The sequence below is a fragment of the Erpetoichthys calabaricus genome, chromosome 7 (genome assembly GCF_900747795.2).
Source record: "Erpetoichthys calabaricus chromosome 7, fErpCal1.3, whole genome shotgun sequence".
In the NCBI taxonomy this organism is placed as follows: Eukaryota; Metazoa; Chordata; class Cladistia; order Polypteriformes; family Polypteridae; genus Erpetoichthys; species Erpetoichthys calabaricus.
In genome coordinates this window covers 161,506,046-161,523,927 of record NC_041400.2, presented here as the reverse complement: position 1 = coordinate 161,523,927, position 17,882 = coordinate 161,506,046, and the positions used below count along the sequence as shown (strand labels likewise).

General features: G+C 35.2%; 1 protein-coding gene across 1 annotated transcript in view; it reads left to right on the top strand.

The window, feature by feature from the left end:
* The window catches only part of parp8 (poly (ADP-ribose) polymerase family, member 8), a 196,691-nt gene that overhangs the window by 119,478 nt on the left and 59,331 nt on the right, over positions 1-17,882 (top strand). The window contains exons 8-11 of the mRNA XM_028805630.2: positions 6,731-6,791; positions 10,045-10,135; positions 10,612-10,678; positions 17,748-17,876. Of these exons, the coding sequence (XP_028661463.1) occupies positions 6,731-6,791; positions 10,045-10,135; positions 10,612-10,678; positions 17,748-17,876 (348 nt within the window). The remainder of the gene's footprint in view (positions 1-6,730; positions 6,792-10,044; positions 10,136-10,611; positions 10,679-17,747; positions 17,877-17,882) is intronic.

Below are 17,882 nucleotides of genomic sequence, written 5' to 3'. Positions count from 1 at the left end.
AGCCTGACACTGTGCAGATCACTATATAAATGTTTAATTCAGGAAACTGTATTTGTAAACTTCGGTAGTTAAGTCAAATAAATAGAGAAACTATACAAAATAATATAAATATAGAATAGTACAAACTGAGCAAGTATGAAGTATTTTCAAATAGACAAACGGCACAGTTACCAGGTATATGTTGCAAAAACAGTTAGGAGTAACCCTATATAAGTTTATTTAGGATTTGAATAATTTGAGGAAAGAAGCTTCAGAGATGGTGTGTAGTTCGATTTGCAATTAACCTGTACCTCCTCTGTGATGGCAATTTATTGAACAGATGGCTGTTGGGGTTGGTGGAGTCAGCTGCAATCTTTCTTGCTCTCTTTTTCGCTGTAAAGATGAACAGATCTTTTAATGTTGGGAGGCAACAGCCAGTGTTTTTCTCTGTTGAAAAAATCACCTACTGCAGCTGAGTCTTAGAAAGAGAGAAGGCAGAAGGAAACCAAACGGTAATAGAGGAGGTCACAATACTCAATTATGGCTGAGTAAAAATTTAATGGTGATGTGATGGTGATGTCCTTGTCCCATTTTAATGTGTTAGTGAAAGTAGTCCCCAGGAATTGAAATGACTGAACCACAGACCAAGTCTGGCCATTCATTTGTAAAGGTCGACAGTTAGTGACTTGTCGGCGGAAATCAATCCTCATTACCACTGTCTTAATAGCATTGAGCTCCAAGTTGTTACAAGAACACCATTCTACAAGATGGTCCAACTCTCTTTGATAGGAAGACACATCATTATTAGAAATGAGAACCCACTACAGTCGTGTCATCTGCAAACTTTAGGATTTTTACAGATTTGTCCATGGATCTCCTGTCATTTGTATAAAGTGAAAACAGTTAGGGGTGAAAGAACACAGTCTCACATACCACTGCCTACCTGTCAAGAAACTCATAATCCACTGGCAGATACATAAGAGTACACATAACTGGATTAGTTTTCTCTGAAGCAATTCTGGAACAAAAATTGTAAATTAAAGCATGAAACAGTTGAGATCATTTGCCACACTAAAGTAGAGGAACTACAATAAAAGAGAAGGTGTTTTTTGTAGTTATGACATTGTCTTGTTTAACACTGTGTTCCTAAACTTTCCACTTACCCTTCACCACTGCAGTTGCTGCTGAGTAAATCCTTTAAAATTTTTTTAAATTTGTTTTCTGAAGAATTAAATGTCTTTGCTTGTACACTAATGTATGTGGTAATAATAAACAGGCTGCTGAGCTGATCATTACTATAATCACGCAGCTTCGATTGCTAGTGTTTTTCTGTTTTTTTCAGCTTCCTCATTCCATTTTTCTCCATTTCCATCTGTCCTCTCATTTGTGTCTTGCAATTGGGACAGTGTTGTAGGGGGAGTGGCCCAGGGGATATTGGGGAGAGAGGTGATTGGAGAAGTACCCAAAGCGTGCAATGAGGGCAACTCTCATTATATGCCTGTTTTTTTTCTTTCTCTTTCCTTCTTGCTAAAGGAATGGCCCACTGGGAATTGTCCTAGTAATCCCAATAGCCAGTCCATCTCAACCCTATGTAAAGTCTTACAAGTCTTAAACTTATTAAATGTATTTGGATATAGGTGCAGATATCGCTGTGCAGTACAGGGACTGAGTAGCATGTAGAAAGAAGCCGCTTTAGACTAGATGTCTGCATGGTACTGATTTTTCAGTCCCACTCCAAACTGCTTCTGTTATAGTTTTAGCCCACTGTTAGCAGATCTCGACAAATTTCCATCCTGTATCCATCCTCTTTTTTCCATGTCCAGCTAAACTTTATTTTGCTTCTGTCTGCTTTCCCCTTTAAAAGACACTTGAAGTGGAGTCTTAAAACAGCAGAACCTATAATGGAGGGGAAAAAAACATCACACAGATCAAAGTAATCTGTGTATGACTTTTTTTTCTTTTCCACAATGCGACCAGAAATGATCTATTAAAACCTTTTTCAAAAAATAATTAATAGATGAATAGATACAGAGTGAAGAGGCATCCTCTTTTTACATTATTGTCCTGTTTTTGATACCTAAAATGGCAATCTGGCTAGTATTTATAAAATTCCTAAAGTTGTCTGGGTTTTGTATTGATTGCTACTTTAGACTTTGTAAATAAACAGCAGATGTACTGTACGTATTTTGTCTGATCCATGTGTTACACTTATATTTTTGGAAAGCACATGTAGTGTACCTCATGCGTGGTACAGGGTTTATATAAAGAAAAGGGCAAGTGGTAGTTTGACTCTGGTGAGGTGACACCAAGGAGGTCTGGGCTGAGCCACATACTATTGAACACCAATTTAAAAGAAGATCACAAAAGTACTCAAAAAATGAAAGTGCACATCTACAGACATGTTAAAAAAGTAATATTAATAATAAAATTAACACCCATGTTTGAGATTAAAATGTAACTAGAAAGAAGCTGAATATGCAATAATGAGAACTGGAATACGCAACCTAAAGTTCAAGAGCACAACACTGCTTTTAAGAGGAAATCACCAGTAGAAGAGTTTGAATATTTGGTGAGGCTTATTTCATTATGTTTCAAAATCTTTCATTAAAACTGCATTTTTAAAACCGATGATGTCTTCTCCTGATTTATAATTCCTGTAGTGGTCTTAATGTCTACTTCAGATGTTAAAAATTAAGAAAAACAATTTTAGTATAGTATGTCTTCTTTGTTGCCTTCTGATACGGATAGTTAAAAAGCAGTGAATATTTATTTTGCTTGTTTTACTTATATGCTTCCCTTTTGTGTATGTATGTTGTGCATTGTATATGCATTACATTTACTTACTCATGCACTGTAATTTTAGTATTTTCTAAAATATTTAGTGATACTGTAGTTTACCATGCACGGTAATTTCATGTGCATTTAATGTCAGGTTTATGGGTTGCCTCAGATGAAGTGGTGGTTCTGTCTTAAGGGCCAATGGGGCACAGATGTTGTACAAAATAAATAATAAGCTTCCCTAAGTAATTTAATCTTAATCTCTACCATATACTGTAACACAAGCCAGCAATGAGGTACTAAAAGGAAAGAACCATTTGCTCCTTTAAATGTAGCCACAGTAATCTGAAAAAAGAGAGAGGCAATCAATATCAGGAATGTATTGTTCTCAAGAATTTATGACATCTTGATTTTTGGCCACTGCTAAGGAGGACTACATTATATTTGCAAAAACCTTTGTGTTCTTCTTCCACTTTGTGTTTCAAAGAAGCACAGAGTCCTGGCACAAAAAGAACAGGTATGTTTGTAGGAAGTGCTTTTTTAATTGTTTGTTGGCCTTGCACTGACCATGAAACACCAGAACACGTGGTAGTTTGTGGTGCTGTCAGATGTACAGTGTGCAGTCTGAGCCGTGCAGTGTGTGTAGTCTACTTGTTAAAAATACATTTTATTTTTAGTTAGCTTTCACAAACACTCAAGGGGCTGTACATTAGTGTTACATCTGTACTAAAATTTTGAATTCAATATTCACACCAGCTTTTCGCAATCCTACTGTGCTAACAAAGATTACAATAAAAACAGAAAAATAAACATATAAATAAGGCCATCAAAATTAAAAACAGAAAATAAAAGTCAAAATTACCTTAAAAATGAGCACATAACAATTTGTTTAAAAAGGTATGTCTTTTAAATTAGTTTTAAAACCAGCAGTTGTAGGAGACTGTTGAATTTAAAGAGGTAGGGAGCTCCATAACCAGAGAACTACAGTGCTAAAAACTCAGTCATCCAGTGCCTTACATTTAGTATATGCGGGATAGCAAGTAATTCTACATTGGATGACCTCAAATTGCAGCAGAGTTTGTACATGCTCGAAATATAGATTGGACCATTGCCATTACGAGCTTCAAATGTTTGAAAAAGAGTTTTAGAAGATTTATGATAATAGGCAGCCAATGCAAGGGAATAAGCGAAGCAGTTGTATGTTCCCAGTGCTAAGCATGTGTTAAATTTGTGGCTGCAGAATTTCCCAGATTAGGACCTGAATACAGCCATGCAACAGGTGACACCACAGCACCACACTAGTTTGAATCGTTTGAATGGAATGGAACAGTGTGAGGTGTTGTTTTTTTTTTTTTTGTTTTTGTTTTTTTTTTAACACAATGGTTGGTGTGCCAATGAGGTGCCAAAAACATAAACAAGTGCTTGAGCTGCATGATCAGTAAAAGAAGATCTAATACAAGAGATGTTCCACTGCTTTAAGCAAGCAGATCTGGAAACATTCTTAATGTAAGGTTCAAATAACAACTTGAAATCAAAAGCAACACCCAAATTCCAGACTTCCAAAGAAGAAGAGATTGCGCAACCATTTTATCAATGTTAAAGTTGCTAACAGATTTTAAGAAGAGTCTTCTAGAACGTATAAGCAGCACTTCTGTTTTGTCTCCATTAAGTTTTAAATAGCTGTGGCACACTAAGAATTAATGTGACCAATGCACTCAACCAGTGAGTTTTGTGAGAAATCAAAGGTAGGCTTAATGTGAATATAAATCTGACTGTAATCTACATAGTAATGAAATAACAGACCACAATGATATATAATCTTACCCAATGGGCAAAAATAAATAATAAAAAGCAATGGGCTTATCCATTTTTACATCAATGCTGTTCAATTCTAACCCTTTCGGTGTTGCTGTTTCAGTGTAAGAAGCTGATGGAAAACAGGCTTTCATGAGCAGTGGATGGTTGCGAGGGTCTCTCTCTCTCTCTCTCTTTTTTTTTATAATAGCATCTAAATCTATATTTCTATATTTTGTCAGATGATAATGATGCTAGCTGACAGGTTTTTTTTTTTTTTGTTTTTTTTTAAGAATCTTAAATAAATGCCTACCTGTGAAACTGCATGATGTACAGAAATAATCTGAACTTGGATTCAGTTCAACAGAATTTTTACAGTTTTATTACCTTTATACTGAAATAATACCTTAATACTGAAACTACAGCATAACTGCAGATGACTGTTTTCTCTCCTAGAAAGATTATTTTGTACTCACCTGTAACAAAAGTGAATTTAATCTGTGGTTTAGCTTTCCTGCCAAATTTAGAAATCAAATTGACAGAGAGCAGCTTATCTACTCATGCATGCATACATTTCCATATCATCTGGCCAAATAGTGTTCACAAGATAATGGGCATTTGGGGCCGCATTTCCTGATTTAATCAATAGGCTTAGCAATTTTGGTGATTGAAGAACAGTAAAGGACTTCTGTTTTTCTGGTTTTTTTTTTCTTTGTTTGTATAATCATAGATGATCTTGATTAACAACTCAAGTATTATAAACAAGAGAAATGCTTAATAAGATTCTATTGGGATATACTGTGGGTAATTACAAATAGACAGGGAAATTTTATTATGCTGCTTTTGAAGATGGGAGCAGAACTGCAGTTAGATTATATAATGAAGTCATTTTGGTACATTCACCATTTTAATAGTCAGTAGCTGCCAATTTTACTTGGTGCTTTTCCAAGGTCTTTAAATTATATGATCTTTCATTTCCCCAAAATCATAAATAAAGGAGAGCCATAATGATTATAATATTGATTTTCTGCTCCCTAAAATGAAAAAGTGACCTAGGGTTGAATCTTTCCTTATACACAACCATGAACAAAAACATTCCTCAAATTTATTTATGGTACTGTATGTACAGTACCTACCAAATAAGCCCTTCAGTAGACACTGTTTTTCTTCATATTAAAGCTACTATCATTTGTTTGTATTTATGGATGATTCCATTATTTTTGTTTTTTTTGCATTAGCTGTATGTCCATTCTAAAATCCCCTAGCCAAAACAAAAAATCTGCCTTATGGTATATAGATATGAAAAGTGTTCCACCAGTTCAATTAGTAACATTTATGTAAGTAATTAAAATGATAATGATCTATCAAATTTGGAAGTACATATTATTATTATTATTATTATTATTATTATTATTGCATTTTCAACAGATACTTCTGTCCAAACTGTCTTACAAGATAAGGATACAGTATAGCTATTTACACAATTTTTTTTTTTTTTTTTTGTTTTTTTGGAGTAAAAACAGGTTGACTTGCTCAACGTCATGCAGTGAGGCAGAGGTAGGAACTGAACCAGCAGTCTTGTGCCTCATCCAAAACTAAAAGCACTAAATCTCCACGCATTTTTTTTATCAGTTTACTGTACACCCCTAGAATTGCAGCTGTGTTAAACCCATAAAATGTTTGTCATGTAACAAAATGAATAAGAAATAATATGATTACTGGCTACCTTGCTCAACAATGGAAAACAATAGACATTTAAAGTGCACTCATATGCTGTATTAAAACTAAAAGAAATTCTCTAATAAAAGATTATTCAGTTCTACATACTGTAGCTTCTTGCTAAACATTCACTCTTTGTTTCCACGTTATTATATTTTCTGTCTTGTCTCCTGAAGCTTTCTTGTTACTCCAGTTTCCTGTTATGTTTCAACCACATATATGCTAATCCCATCTAGGATTGGTTCCTGCCTTGCACCTGAAGTTACTGGCTTTAAAGTAATTGGTGTTAAATCTACTTAAAAGATTATGCTGTCTACCTAAATGCTGTTATATTTATGTAGAGTGCTTGAAAACAAAAAATAATAAAACAACACAAACATACAGTAATATGGTATTCTGAATATTATTTCTTTAAGCATATCCCTTATGTGTTAAGTAAAATATATCTTTCCCATTCCAGGGAATATGGTGCAATTGATGATGTAGATATCGATTTACACATCGATGTTAGCTTTCTCGATGTAAGTATTTATTTATTTTTTTATTTTAATTTTCATCACTGTCTTTAAATGAAAGCATAACATAAAAATATTTATTTTATAAATCCACTTTGATACAAGGTGTTCCATACATATAGTAACAGTATTTTTGTTTGTGTATCAAATACAGTACAAGGTATAGTCCAAAGTAAATAAGTCTTACAACACAAATATTTTCACCTTTATAAAAACAAGCTTAATTAACAACACCCTCAAACTAATCTCTTTCAGAAGTAATATGCATTTTTCAATGTCATATGAAAACAGCTGTACATTTTATTTTCAAAAACTGATTTAAGAGATTAAGGAGGCTATGTCTCATGTACCTGTATGTTCAGATGATTATTGACCAATAATGACTGATATGATTGAATATTGTCATTCTTTTTGTTGCTTGTGTTTGCTACATATTCTTTGCTATTTTTTTTTTTTTTTTTTTTTCAAATCCCCCCCCCCCCCCCAGCCATTATACATAATGTCACATTGATCATATTTCTCACGTAGTATGACTTAGGTTTACATATGACTGTTGCTTGCATGTACTATAAAATATTTCAAAAAAGTATACACATTTTAAATATAAATGTCTAAGTCTTGTAACATTAATTAATTAATGGTTTTATTTAGTTTTCTGCATGTATAGTGATATGACCCAAAAAAGTGGAAACACCAATAAGAAGTCTTTAACTTTACTGTTTAGCCGTAAAATGAAATTCTTTCACATACCACATTTGGAAGAATTGTGGCACTGCTTTTCTAAAGGAAAGGTGATCTCCTTCTGCCTATCATATGCATTATAATAATATTCTGATCTGTTGATTGAAAAGTTAGGTTGCATACTATTAACATAATTGCCACATCTGTGAATGAGCACACTGTGTCTAGAGGGGCATTGTTAAATATTGGGAGGCACCTAATGGAAATTAAATACTGTATACTTAGCATGAAGATGTTAACATGAGAAAAATAATTGGTGATTAGCATCAAATTTTCCTTGTAACTGAATAAGTACTTGGTCCATGGCAGAAATTGCACTCCGAAACAATAATGTTTGGACTAAGCACTTAGATCTGTTGGCTTCTTATGGTGTGACATGCATGTATTCATCCGTTTGTGCAGAAAGTTAGGGATGCTCCGATCAGGTTTTTTTTTTGTGTTTATACCGATCACCAGAGCACTGATCATGTTACTGGATCATCGGAGTATGATTTATTTTTTGTTCTTTATCTGTTTAAAAAACTTTTTCACTAAGCTCCTGCTAATCCAGATGTGAAGAAACCTTATGCACTATATTAAAGTGTTAATTGTAGTATTTTTATATTTAAATTATAGACCACAGGTATTACCTGTTCATTGTTTATTAACAAAATGAAATTCTGTGTGCTTGAGTGTAGCAAGTAGACTACAAGAATGAGTACATAATGAACACCGGCAATTTGAGCACTTTTGACATTGTACCTAAGTGCACTGTGCCATTGTGACATTGTTTTGAGTTAATAAATGTATTGTAATAATCCTAATGTGCATGTCTTTTTCCTTATGAACAACTGTAAACCTACTTTTGGCCACTCATGTATACATTTACTATATTTATACAGTTTTTGTTCACTTCCCGGGTCCTCCCTGCGTGGAGTTTGCATGTTCTCCCCGTGTCTGCGTGGGGTTCCTCTGGGTACTCCAGTTTCCTCCCACAGTCCAAAGACATGCAGGTTAGGTGCATTGGCGATTCTAAATTGTCCCTAGTGTGTGCTTGGTGTGTGTGTAGGTGTGTGTGTGTGTGTGCACCCTGCCCGGGGTTTGTTTTCTGCCTTGTGCCCTGTGTTGGCTGGGATTGGCTCCAGCAGACCCCTGTGACCCTGTAGTTAGGATATAGCAGGTTGGATAATGGATGGATGGATATATAGTTTTTTCCATTGTGCCAACAAGACATTCCTAATTCTTGATGTGTAAATATAAATATGGATTACCATTTTAATTATGGAGTACTTGTTTCTTACCAAAACCTATGCTGTATGACACATGCAAATAAGAAATACAGTATAAACCTTTAATATAGCTGCAAATCTATGAAATGTTCATAAAATGTTTGTCATTAAGATAAAAGGATAACATGCTTAACAAGTATACAAGTAACATAGACAAATATTTTGCTGTTAAGCATTCAAAATCATCTTTATCTCTTCTTTTTCTAATTGAAAATGTGAGCTACTGTACTTAACACCAGCACTCTTAAAGAGCTCAACTACTGTAAAACCCATTATGAAGGAGCACCACAACTAATTTATTGTATGGCTTGGAAAAGCATATCTTTTTTTTTTTCATCCCACCCCCCAATGATCGGCAAATTTACTGATAGAATCTTTTTGTTGTGAAAATTGGCCGATTTAGATTGATGGACAATCGATCGGAGCATCACCTGTCCATATTGCATCTCACCTTTATGGTACATTGCCTTTGCTTTTTACACCACTGTTCTCAACAAGTGCAACTAGGAAGTCATTTATCACTTTAACCTGACAGATAAGAAACAATGTCTTGGCTTCTCAACATACCTTTTTTGATGAAATTTCCTGCACATATCTTAAACTGAAATTTTATATTGGTTAATTAAGAGTTGCTTGCCTGTTTAGCCTTGCACCTCCAACTAATGCATGGACGTAACAATCCAGGAGTATGCACTTCCGTCCACAGTTGCCCTTTGCTGATGATCTCCAACCCAAGTTCCAGGCAGTCATCACCTTAGATACACTGTTCCTTGTGAAACATCAGCAAGGTGAGCTGTCTCATCACTGAAGCTCCTGACAAACATGCTCCCATAGTCATGCCTCATTCCAAGTCACTGAGGTTTCATTTTCTGTCCTAGCTAGCAGTAAACACAGCTAGCGTTTTTATGTATGCATCTGGAGTGCATTAGCACATTAGTTAGTTAATTAATTGAAGAACTACACCTGTATGGAAATTCCGGGTTTAAGAATGTTTAGTAACTCAGTAATTAATAAACATGTTTTAAATTAAAACACTTAAAAGTAGCAGCATTATTGAATTTGTGACATTCCTTCATATTTTAGGTTTTTTAGTTTAGGTTTGTGTAATATCAAATAATCATTTAATATTAAAGACATGGATGTTGATTTATTGTTTAGCTTAAAAACAAAAAGCACATTTTTTCAGAATGTAAATATTATTCAGCATAAATTTCTAGGGAGAACAATAATTAAATATTATTTTTAAACAGGAAGAAATTGCTGTTGCATGGGATGTTATTCGTAAGGAACCTGTAATTGTGAGGCTGCATTGTTCTCTTACACAGTATTTAAATGGACCCGGTGAGAACCCCATTAATCTTAATCTCAGTTTTATGCATTTATACTTATTTAAATATACAGTAATAATCCTTTTTTGGAATATGGAATTATACAAATGTCAAAATACATTTGATAACGCACTCAATTGTACAGTCGTATACTGTGGAATTTTTCATTTATGTATGCTGACATTTTACCCAACATACTGTATATAATGGAAAACTTTAAAATGTGACATGAACTACAAAACATTTTGCTAATATATTTTACATTTATTTTTTATTTTCAGAATTGATGTACTATAGTAGTGTGAAGATGATTAGACGAGTTAGCATACATAGTACTAAATAATCTATCTGTTCATAAAATACACTGTTGGCTGGCATACAGTACTGATAACTAACTCTCATTAGTTAGTATTGGTGTTATATGACAAATAGCAGATTTTTGGATTATTATCCTGCAGTAAGCATTTATTGATCACCATTCTTTTGCAGTTCCTACAGTTGATGTGTTCCAGGTTTCTACAAAGGACAGATTTGGCCTTGGACATCAGTTAAAAAAGTAAGAAAGCTTCTACAGTTAATAAATTATTTCAGTATTTTAGTAGTAAAAGAACATCCATCTTTCAGTATTTTAGTAGTAAAAGAACATCCATCTTTCAGTATTTTAGTAGTAAAAGAACAGTTAAGGAGGAGGTCAAGTGCATCAGAAATAGTAAAGGGGAATTTAAAGATACAGACAATGAAATAGCGGATGCCCTAAACTTACATTTTTCTGAGGTGTTTACAAGTGAACAAGTGGATAACCTCCCAGAGGTAACAGGGACTACTAAGGAGGTACTGAGGGATTTGGAAATTGTAGAGTGAGAAGTACTGCTCAGATTAAATAGGCCGAAATCAAACAAATCACCAGGATCAGGTAATATTTACTCTCGAGTTCTTAAGGGGGCTAGAGAATACATATATAAACCCTTGACATATATTTTTAGGAAGTCACTGTGCATTGGAGAAATTCCGAAGGACTGGAAAATTGCAAATATCATCCTATTGTATAAAAAGGGTGACAGGACAGATCCAAGCAATTATAGGCCAGTAAGCTTAACATGCATCACAGGAAAATGAATGGAAGGAATGATTAAGGATAAGATTGAGCAACACCTGGCAAGGACAGGAGTTTTTCTGAACAATCAGCATGGGTTCAGAAGAGGGAGGTCATGTTTTACTAATATGCTGGAATTCTATGAGGAGGTAACAAAAGGATATGATCAAAGTGGAGCATATGATATTATTTATCTTGACTTTAGAAAGCATTTGATAAGGTGCCACATGAGAGGTTGGGCATCAAACTAAAAGAAGTGGGACTTCAGGGTGATGTTTCTAGATGGATGTAGAACTGGGTCAGACACAGGAAGCAGAGGGTGATGGTATGAGTAACATTATCAGATAATTTGGAATTATTAGAGAAGGACTTGGATAGCATGCAGGCTTTGGCAGATTTGTGGCAGATAAAATTTAATGTCAGTAAATGTAGAGTAGTACACATAGGAAGTAAAAATATTAGGTTTGAATACACAATGGGCGGTCAGAAAAGCCGAGTTTTCTGTGGACTCTAAACTATCGACTTCCAGATAGTGTTCAGAAGCCATTAAGAAGGCAAACAGAATGTTAGGTTATATAGCATCATGTGTGGAGTACACGTCCTAGGAGGTTATGCTCAAGCTTTACAATGCACTGGTGAAGCCTCATCTGGAGTACTGTGTGCAGATTTGGTCTCCAGGCTACAAAAAGGACATAGCAGCACTACAAAAGGTCCAGAGAAGAGCGACTAGGCTGATTCCTGCGCTACAGGGGTTGAATTATAAGGAAAGATTAAAAGAGTTGAGCCTATACAGTTTAAACAAAAGAAGATTAAGAGGTGACATGATTGAAGTGTTTAAAATTATGAAGGGAATTAGTAAAGTGGATCAAGAGTGTTTTTAAAATGAGTTAATCAAGAACACATGGACACAGTTGGAAACTTGTTAAGGGTAAATTTCGCACAAACATTAAGAAGTTTTTCTTTACACAAAGAATGACAGACACTTGGAATAAACTACCAAGTAGTGTGGTAGACGGTAAAACTTTAGGAACTTTCAAAACTCGACTTGATGTTTTTTTGGAACAAATAAGTGGATAGGACTGGCAAGCTTTGTTGGGCTGAATGGCCTGTCCTCGTCTACTGTAGATTGTTCTAATGTTCTAACAGATCTAAATTGTGCATGAGTACATGCCTAGTTATGTTGTTTTAGAATTAACATTGTCATATAAAGTTTTTCAAGTATTCAGAGACATTATTTACATAGAGCAGTTTTATCCATACCAATATGTTCTTTCACTGCTATGGTACATTATTCTATTTAACAGTGATATAAATTGTTATTTCAGTTACCTTGATAAAACACATGAGCCGACAGTTTAATTAAGAAAATAAGTTTTCTTCCTAGTTTTCCTAGAGTAAAAACCAACAATTCCTTTTTTAAATATTATTTTTGAGTGTTTTGTTTTTATTGGCTTGGAATAAACTTTTCATTCATTGTAATGCTTAGCTCTCAAACAACTTACAGGTGGGCCATTGCCATATTTCAATTGAATTTTCTGATATGGTGTGGGCTTGCTTTCTCCTTCCGTGGCATATGTTCTTAATGCACAATTCAGTATGTACTGTATGTTCTGCCCTTTTTCTAATTTCTCAGCTACAGGTTTTTCAGAACAGTTTTTTCCCCCCCATTCACTTACTTTAAGGAAATGTCTAGCTAATTACAGTCATATGAAAAAGGTTGGGAACCCCTCTTAATTCTTTGGATTTTTGTTTATATTGGCTGAGCTTTCAAAGTAGCAACTTCCTTTTAATATATGATATGCCTTATGGAAACAGTAGTATTTCAGCAGTGACATTAAGTTTATTGGATTAACAGAAAATATGCATCATAACAAAATTAGACAGGTGCATAAATTTGGGCACCCCAATACAGATATTACATCAATACTTAGTTGAGCCTCCTTTTGTAAATATAACAACCTCTAGACACCACCTATAGCTGTTGATGAGTGTCTGGATTCTGGATGGAGGTATTTTTGACCATTCTTCCATACAAAAATTCCCCAGTTCAGTTAAATTTGATGGCTGCCGAACATGAACAGCCTGCTTCAAATCATCACATAGATTTTCAATGATATTCACGTTAGGGGACTGTGACGGCCAGTCCAGAACATTGTACTTCTCCCTCTTCATTAATGCCTTTTGAACTGTGTTTTGGGTCATTGTCTTGTTGGAATATCCAACCCCTGCGTGACTTCAACTTTGTGACTGATGCTTGAACATTATCCTGAAGAATTTGTTGATATTGGGTTGAATTCATCCGATCCTCGACTTTAACAAGGGCCCCAGTCCCTGAACTAGCCACACAGTCCGACAACATGTTGGAACCTCCACCAAATTTGAGAGTAGGTAGCAGATGTTTTTCTTGGAATCCTGTGTTGTTCTTCCGCCATGAAAAGCGCTTTTTGTTATGACCAAATAACTCAATTTTTGTCTCATCAGTCCAAAGCACTTTGTTCCAAAATGAATCTGGCTTGCCTAAATGAGCATTTGCATACAACAAGCGACTCTGTTGCATGAGTGCAGAAAGGGCTTCTTTCTCATCACCCTGCCATACAGATGTTCTTTGTGCAAATTGCGCTGAATTGTAGGACGATGTACAGATACACCATCTGCAGCAAGATGTTCTTGCAGGTCTTTGGAGGTGATCTGTGGGTTGTCTGTAACCATTCTCACAATCCTGCGCATATGCCGCTCCTGTATTTTTCTTGGCCTGCCAGACCTGCTGGGTTTAACAGCAACTGTGCCTGTGGCCTTCCATTTCCTGATTCCATTCATTACAGTTGAAACTGACAGTTTAAACCTCTGAGATAGCTTTTTGTAGCCTTCCCCTAAACCGTGATACTGAACAATCTTTGTTTTCAGATCTTTTGAGAGTTGCTTTGAGGATCCCATGCTGTCACTCTTCAGAGGAGAATCAAAGGGAAGCACAACTTACAATTGACCACCTTAAATTCAATTTTCTCATTATTGGACAAATCTGTCTATGAAGTTCAAGGCTTAACGAGCTCATCAACCAATTTGGTCTTGCAAGTAATCAGCATTGAGCAGTTACATGCATTCAAATCAGTAAAATTACAAGGGTAATTACAAGCCAGTTTTTCACATTTGATTTAATTTCATACAACTAAATACTGCTTCACTAAAAATCTTTGTTCAGAAAACACCCTAGTACTAAGATGTTCCTAGGAAATGAAAGACATAGCACTGTTATCTTTTTTTGTTGAAAGTACAGTACGTTATTATGCAGGCTGAGAGGGGTTCCCAAACTTTTTCATATGACTGTATTCAGTGCCAGCATTTGTCTTTGTAAATATCTCATAATTGGCAACTGCTTGGAAGCCTTAACTCTAAGATGTGGCACTACTTGCTTGGCTCAGAGTGATCAGTACTTTTAAGGCTGGACAGGGCATGTGGAGGAAAGGTATGCTGCATTTTTTATAGTGGTGATCATTACTCTGTCCTGAAGCTGATATGAAAGTAGGGTCTTCTTTACTTATAATGTACCAACTAATGCTGTTTTCTACATGGCCCCTCCCCCCAATTTTCAGAGGAGATGAAGTGCTGTTAAAGAACTAAACAGTCACAATACTCATATTCATGGAGTTTGGATAAGAACTAAAATGAGCATTACGCCTCATAAAAAGTAAAAGAGAAACCATACAGTATTTTGCATGCTGTCCTAATGCAATGTTCAGTACATGATGGTAAGAAATGCTGGTGTATTGACTGTAATGACTTTAATCCAGCTTGAATCCATCCTGAGTAATGTCCCTCCAATCCTTTTGTTCCACTTAAGTGGAAAGTATTTGCCCCCTTCCTAATATCCCGTTTCTGCAAAATTTATACATTGAATAGACTCAGACTTTTAAACAACATGTAATATTAGAGAAAAGGAAACTAAGTGAGTACACAGTACAGTTTTTAAATTATGACTTTCTTTACTCAGGGAACAAAGTTATCCCATACCCTTATTACCAATGTGAAAAAATATTTGCCCTCTCATAGTTTCAATACTTGGTTGCAACACTTCTAGCAGTAATAATCTTAACAAAATGCTTCCAATAAGTTTATATCAGTCACGCCCCTGTTGAGAAATGTTAGTCCAGTCTTCTTTGCAGAGCTGCTTTGGTTCAGATGCATTGGCAAGTTTGCATTTTTCACATCCTGCCACAGCGTATTTATTGGGTTTGAGTTGGGACTTTGAATAGGGCCCTTCAGAACTTAAATTTTGTTTTTTCTGAGCCGTCAGATTTTAGGCATGCTTTTGTATTTTAGGTTATTGTTCTTATGGTAATGGACAGATGACTGTATATTCTGGTAAGGTACAGAATTCATGGCTCCCTCAGTAATGACAAGTGTTCCGCACCATCACACTACCACTTGTTTTATTATAGCTGTGATGTTCTTACTGCTGAAAGCTGTTTTAACTTTGCACCATACATAGTGGGACCTGTGTCATTCAAAAAGTTTTACTTGTCTGTCCATAGAACATTATTCTAAAGGCTTCATGATCATCCAGGCATCTGTTTACAAATTCATGACAGACAGTTGTATTACTCTTGGATATCAGAGTTTTCTGTTTGTCACTCTCCCATAAATTCTATTTTTATTCAGTCTTTTTCTTATTGTGGAGTAATAAACTCTGAACTCACCTGAGGCTAGAGAGGCCCACAGTTCCTTTGACACTCTTATTGGATCATCTGTGACTTATTGAGTGAGACATTGCTGTGCTCTCGGGGTAATTTTGCCGTCTAGCCTTTTCTGGGAAAATTCACCATTATTTGAAATGTTCTGTTTTCGTACATAATGACCTTTTCAATATGGTGCGGTGGAGTCCCAGGGCCAGAGAAATGGGTTTGTAACTCTTTCTTGACCTAGAAGTTTCAACAACCTTTTATTTTCTCTCTTCTGAAATTTTCGTTGATTGAGACAGTGGTTTTTTTTTTTTGAAACCTTGTTGTGATTACTACAATACAGTATTATGATAAGGATCAGTATATGGTAAGGTTTAAATTCAACAGGGCTTACTGCAGCCGGGTCTGGCTGTGTTCAGTCAGATGTGTCTAATTATCAGTTAACTTTGGTCAGCGGTTTGAGTGAGTAACTAAGGTGGCAGTTACTTTATCATTTGAGCAATTCAGGTGCTAGATAACTTTATTATTAAAATTTATTAAGTAAATGTATTGTCATGTTTACCCTGGTTCACTTTATCTAATATCACATTTTGTTTAAAGAATAAGTATTTTAGAAATATGAAACGCTTCAACAAAACAGCTCACAATACATCATAATCTGTGTCTGCTGTGGCATATGTTAATTCAAAATAGTGTCAATAAACAAATATATGTAAATATCCAAGAGTATTAAATTTAGAAAGAAAATAAATGTGAGATATAACTGTATAAGTTATATATTATATAATATATAAGTTACCTGTATTGTCTGGCTATTATTTGTTTTGAGATCCAGAATGGTTAGTAATATTACTTGGCACTGGAATTGTATAAATGCTTAAGCAGTCCCTAGACTGATGTTACTTGATTCTGTTGACCTCCTTTGTAAGTTGCTTTAGACAGAAGCCTCTTTTAAGCAAATAAATGTAAATACAATGTAAATCTTGGTCAAAGGTCAAGCAGATGACAGTATTTGATTTAATGAACTGCCGGTAAACATATTTTATGTGTCTTTTGCTTCAGACATGAACTGCCATAATATTGCTTGCTAGATAGAGAAGAGCCATACATTCTGTTACTTGGGTGTCCAGCTTTGTTAAAACATGTTTTGTTATAAATTTCTTGAATGGATATGAACATGGCATCTATGATGAACTGGGCTATTTTAACTGCCCATTGCAGGGTTTTGTGGTCTGCAGGGGTGCAGTTTTCATACCAGTTTGTCTGTTCTGCGCAGTACCTTTTGAAGATTTAAGTGACTTTTACCATTGCAACATAGCAGGAGCCAGATGTATCAGCATAAACAGAGCAGCTTTGCTGAGATTTCAATTCTTGGTCTTATCACTAGGATACAAGAATGTCCATCACACAAGAAACAAACTGCTCAATGGCAGTCAGTCATTCAGACTGATGAAAAGGGCCCCTGACACTCCCGGTAAAGAGAAAAATGTGGGCTGCAGTCAGTGAGTAACAATAATGTATATAACAGTTTTACTAGAAAAGGAATATCACAACTCACATCTCATGTAATATTGTCATGGATACAGTATAGCATCTAATGACCCGAGTTCTAGTGCTGCCAGTGCAAAGCAAGATGACACCGTTACAATGGAGTGTGTTAAAAAAATATCCCTGAGTTTCAGATGCTTAATATTGATGGGAATATTAGGGTATGGTGAAATATGGTGTCTATTTTTGTCTGAATAGTATATCGAATGCACCAGTTTTGTCTGTGTGTGTCTTCAAATTTTGACTTCTTCAACTGTAGACATTTTCAAAAGTGCATTAAATTTTTTTTTCTTTTTTTTTTTTTTAAGGATAATGCAAACATTTGTTACTCAGCAATGGAAAAATCAGAGTAAAGAAAAATTAGTCTGCCCATATAGCAAAAAACTTCCGGAGAAGAAGGTCAAATCCCCCCTGCATATCTTTTCTACATTGCGCAGGTAATT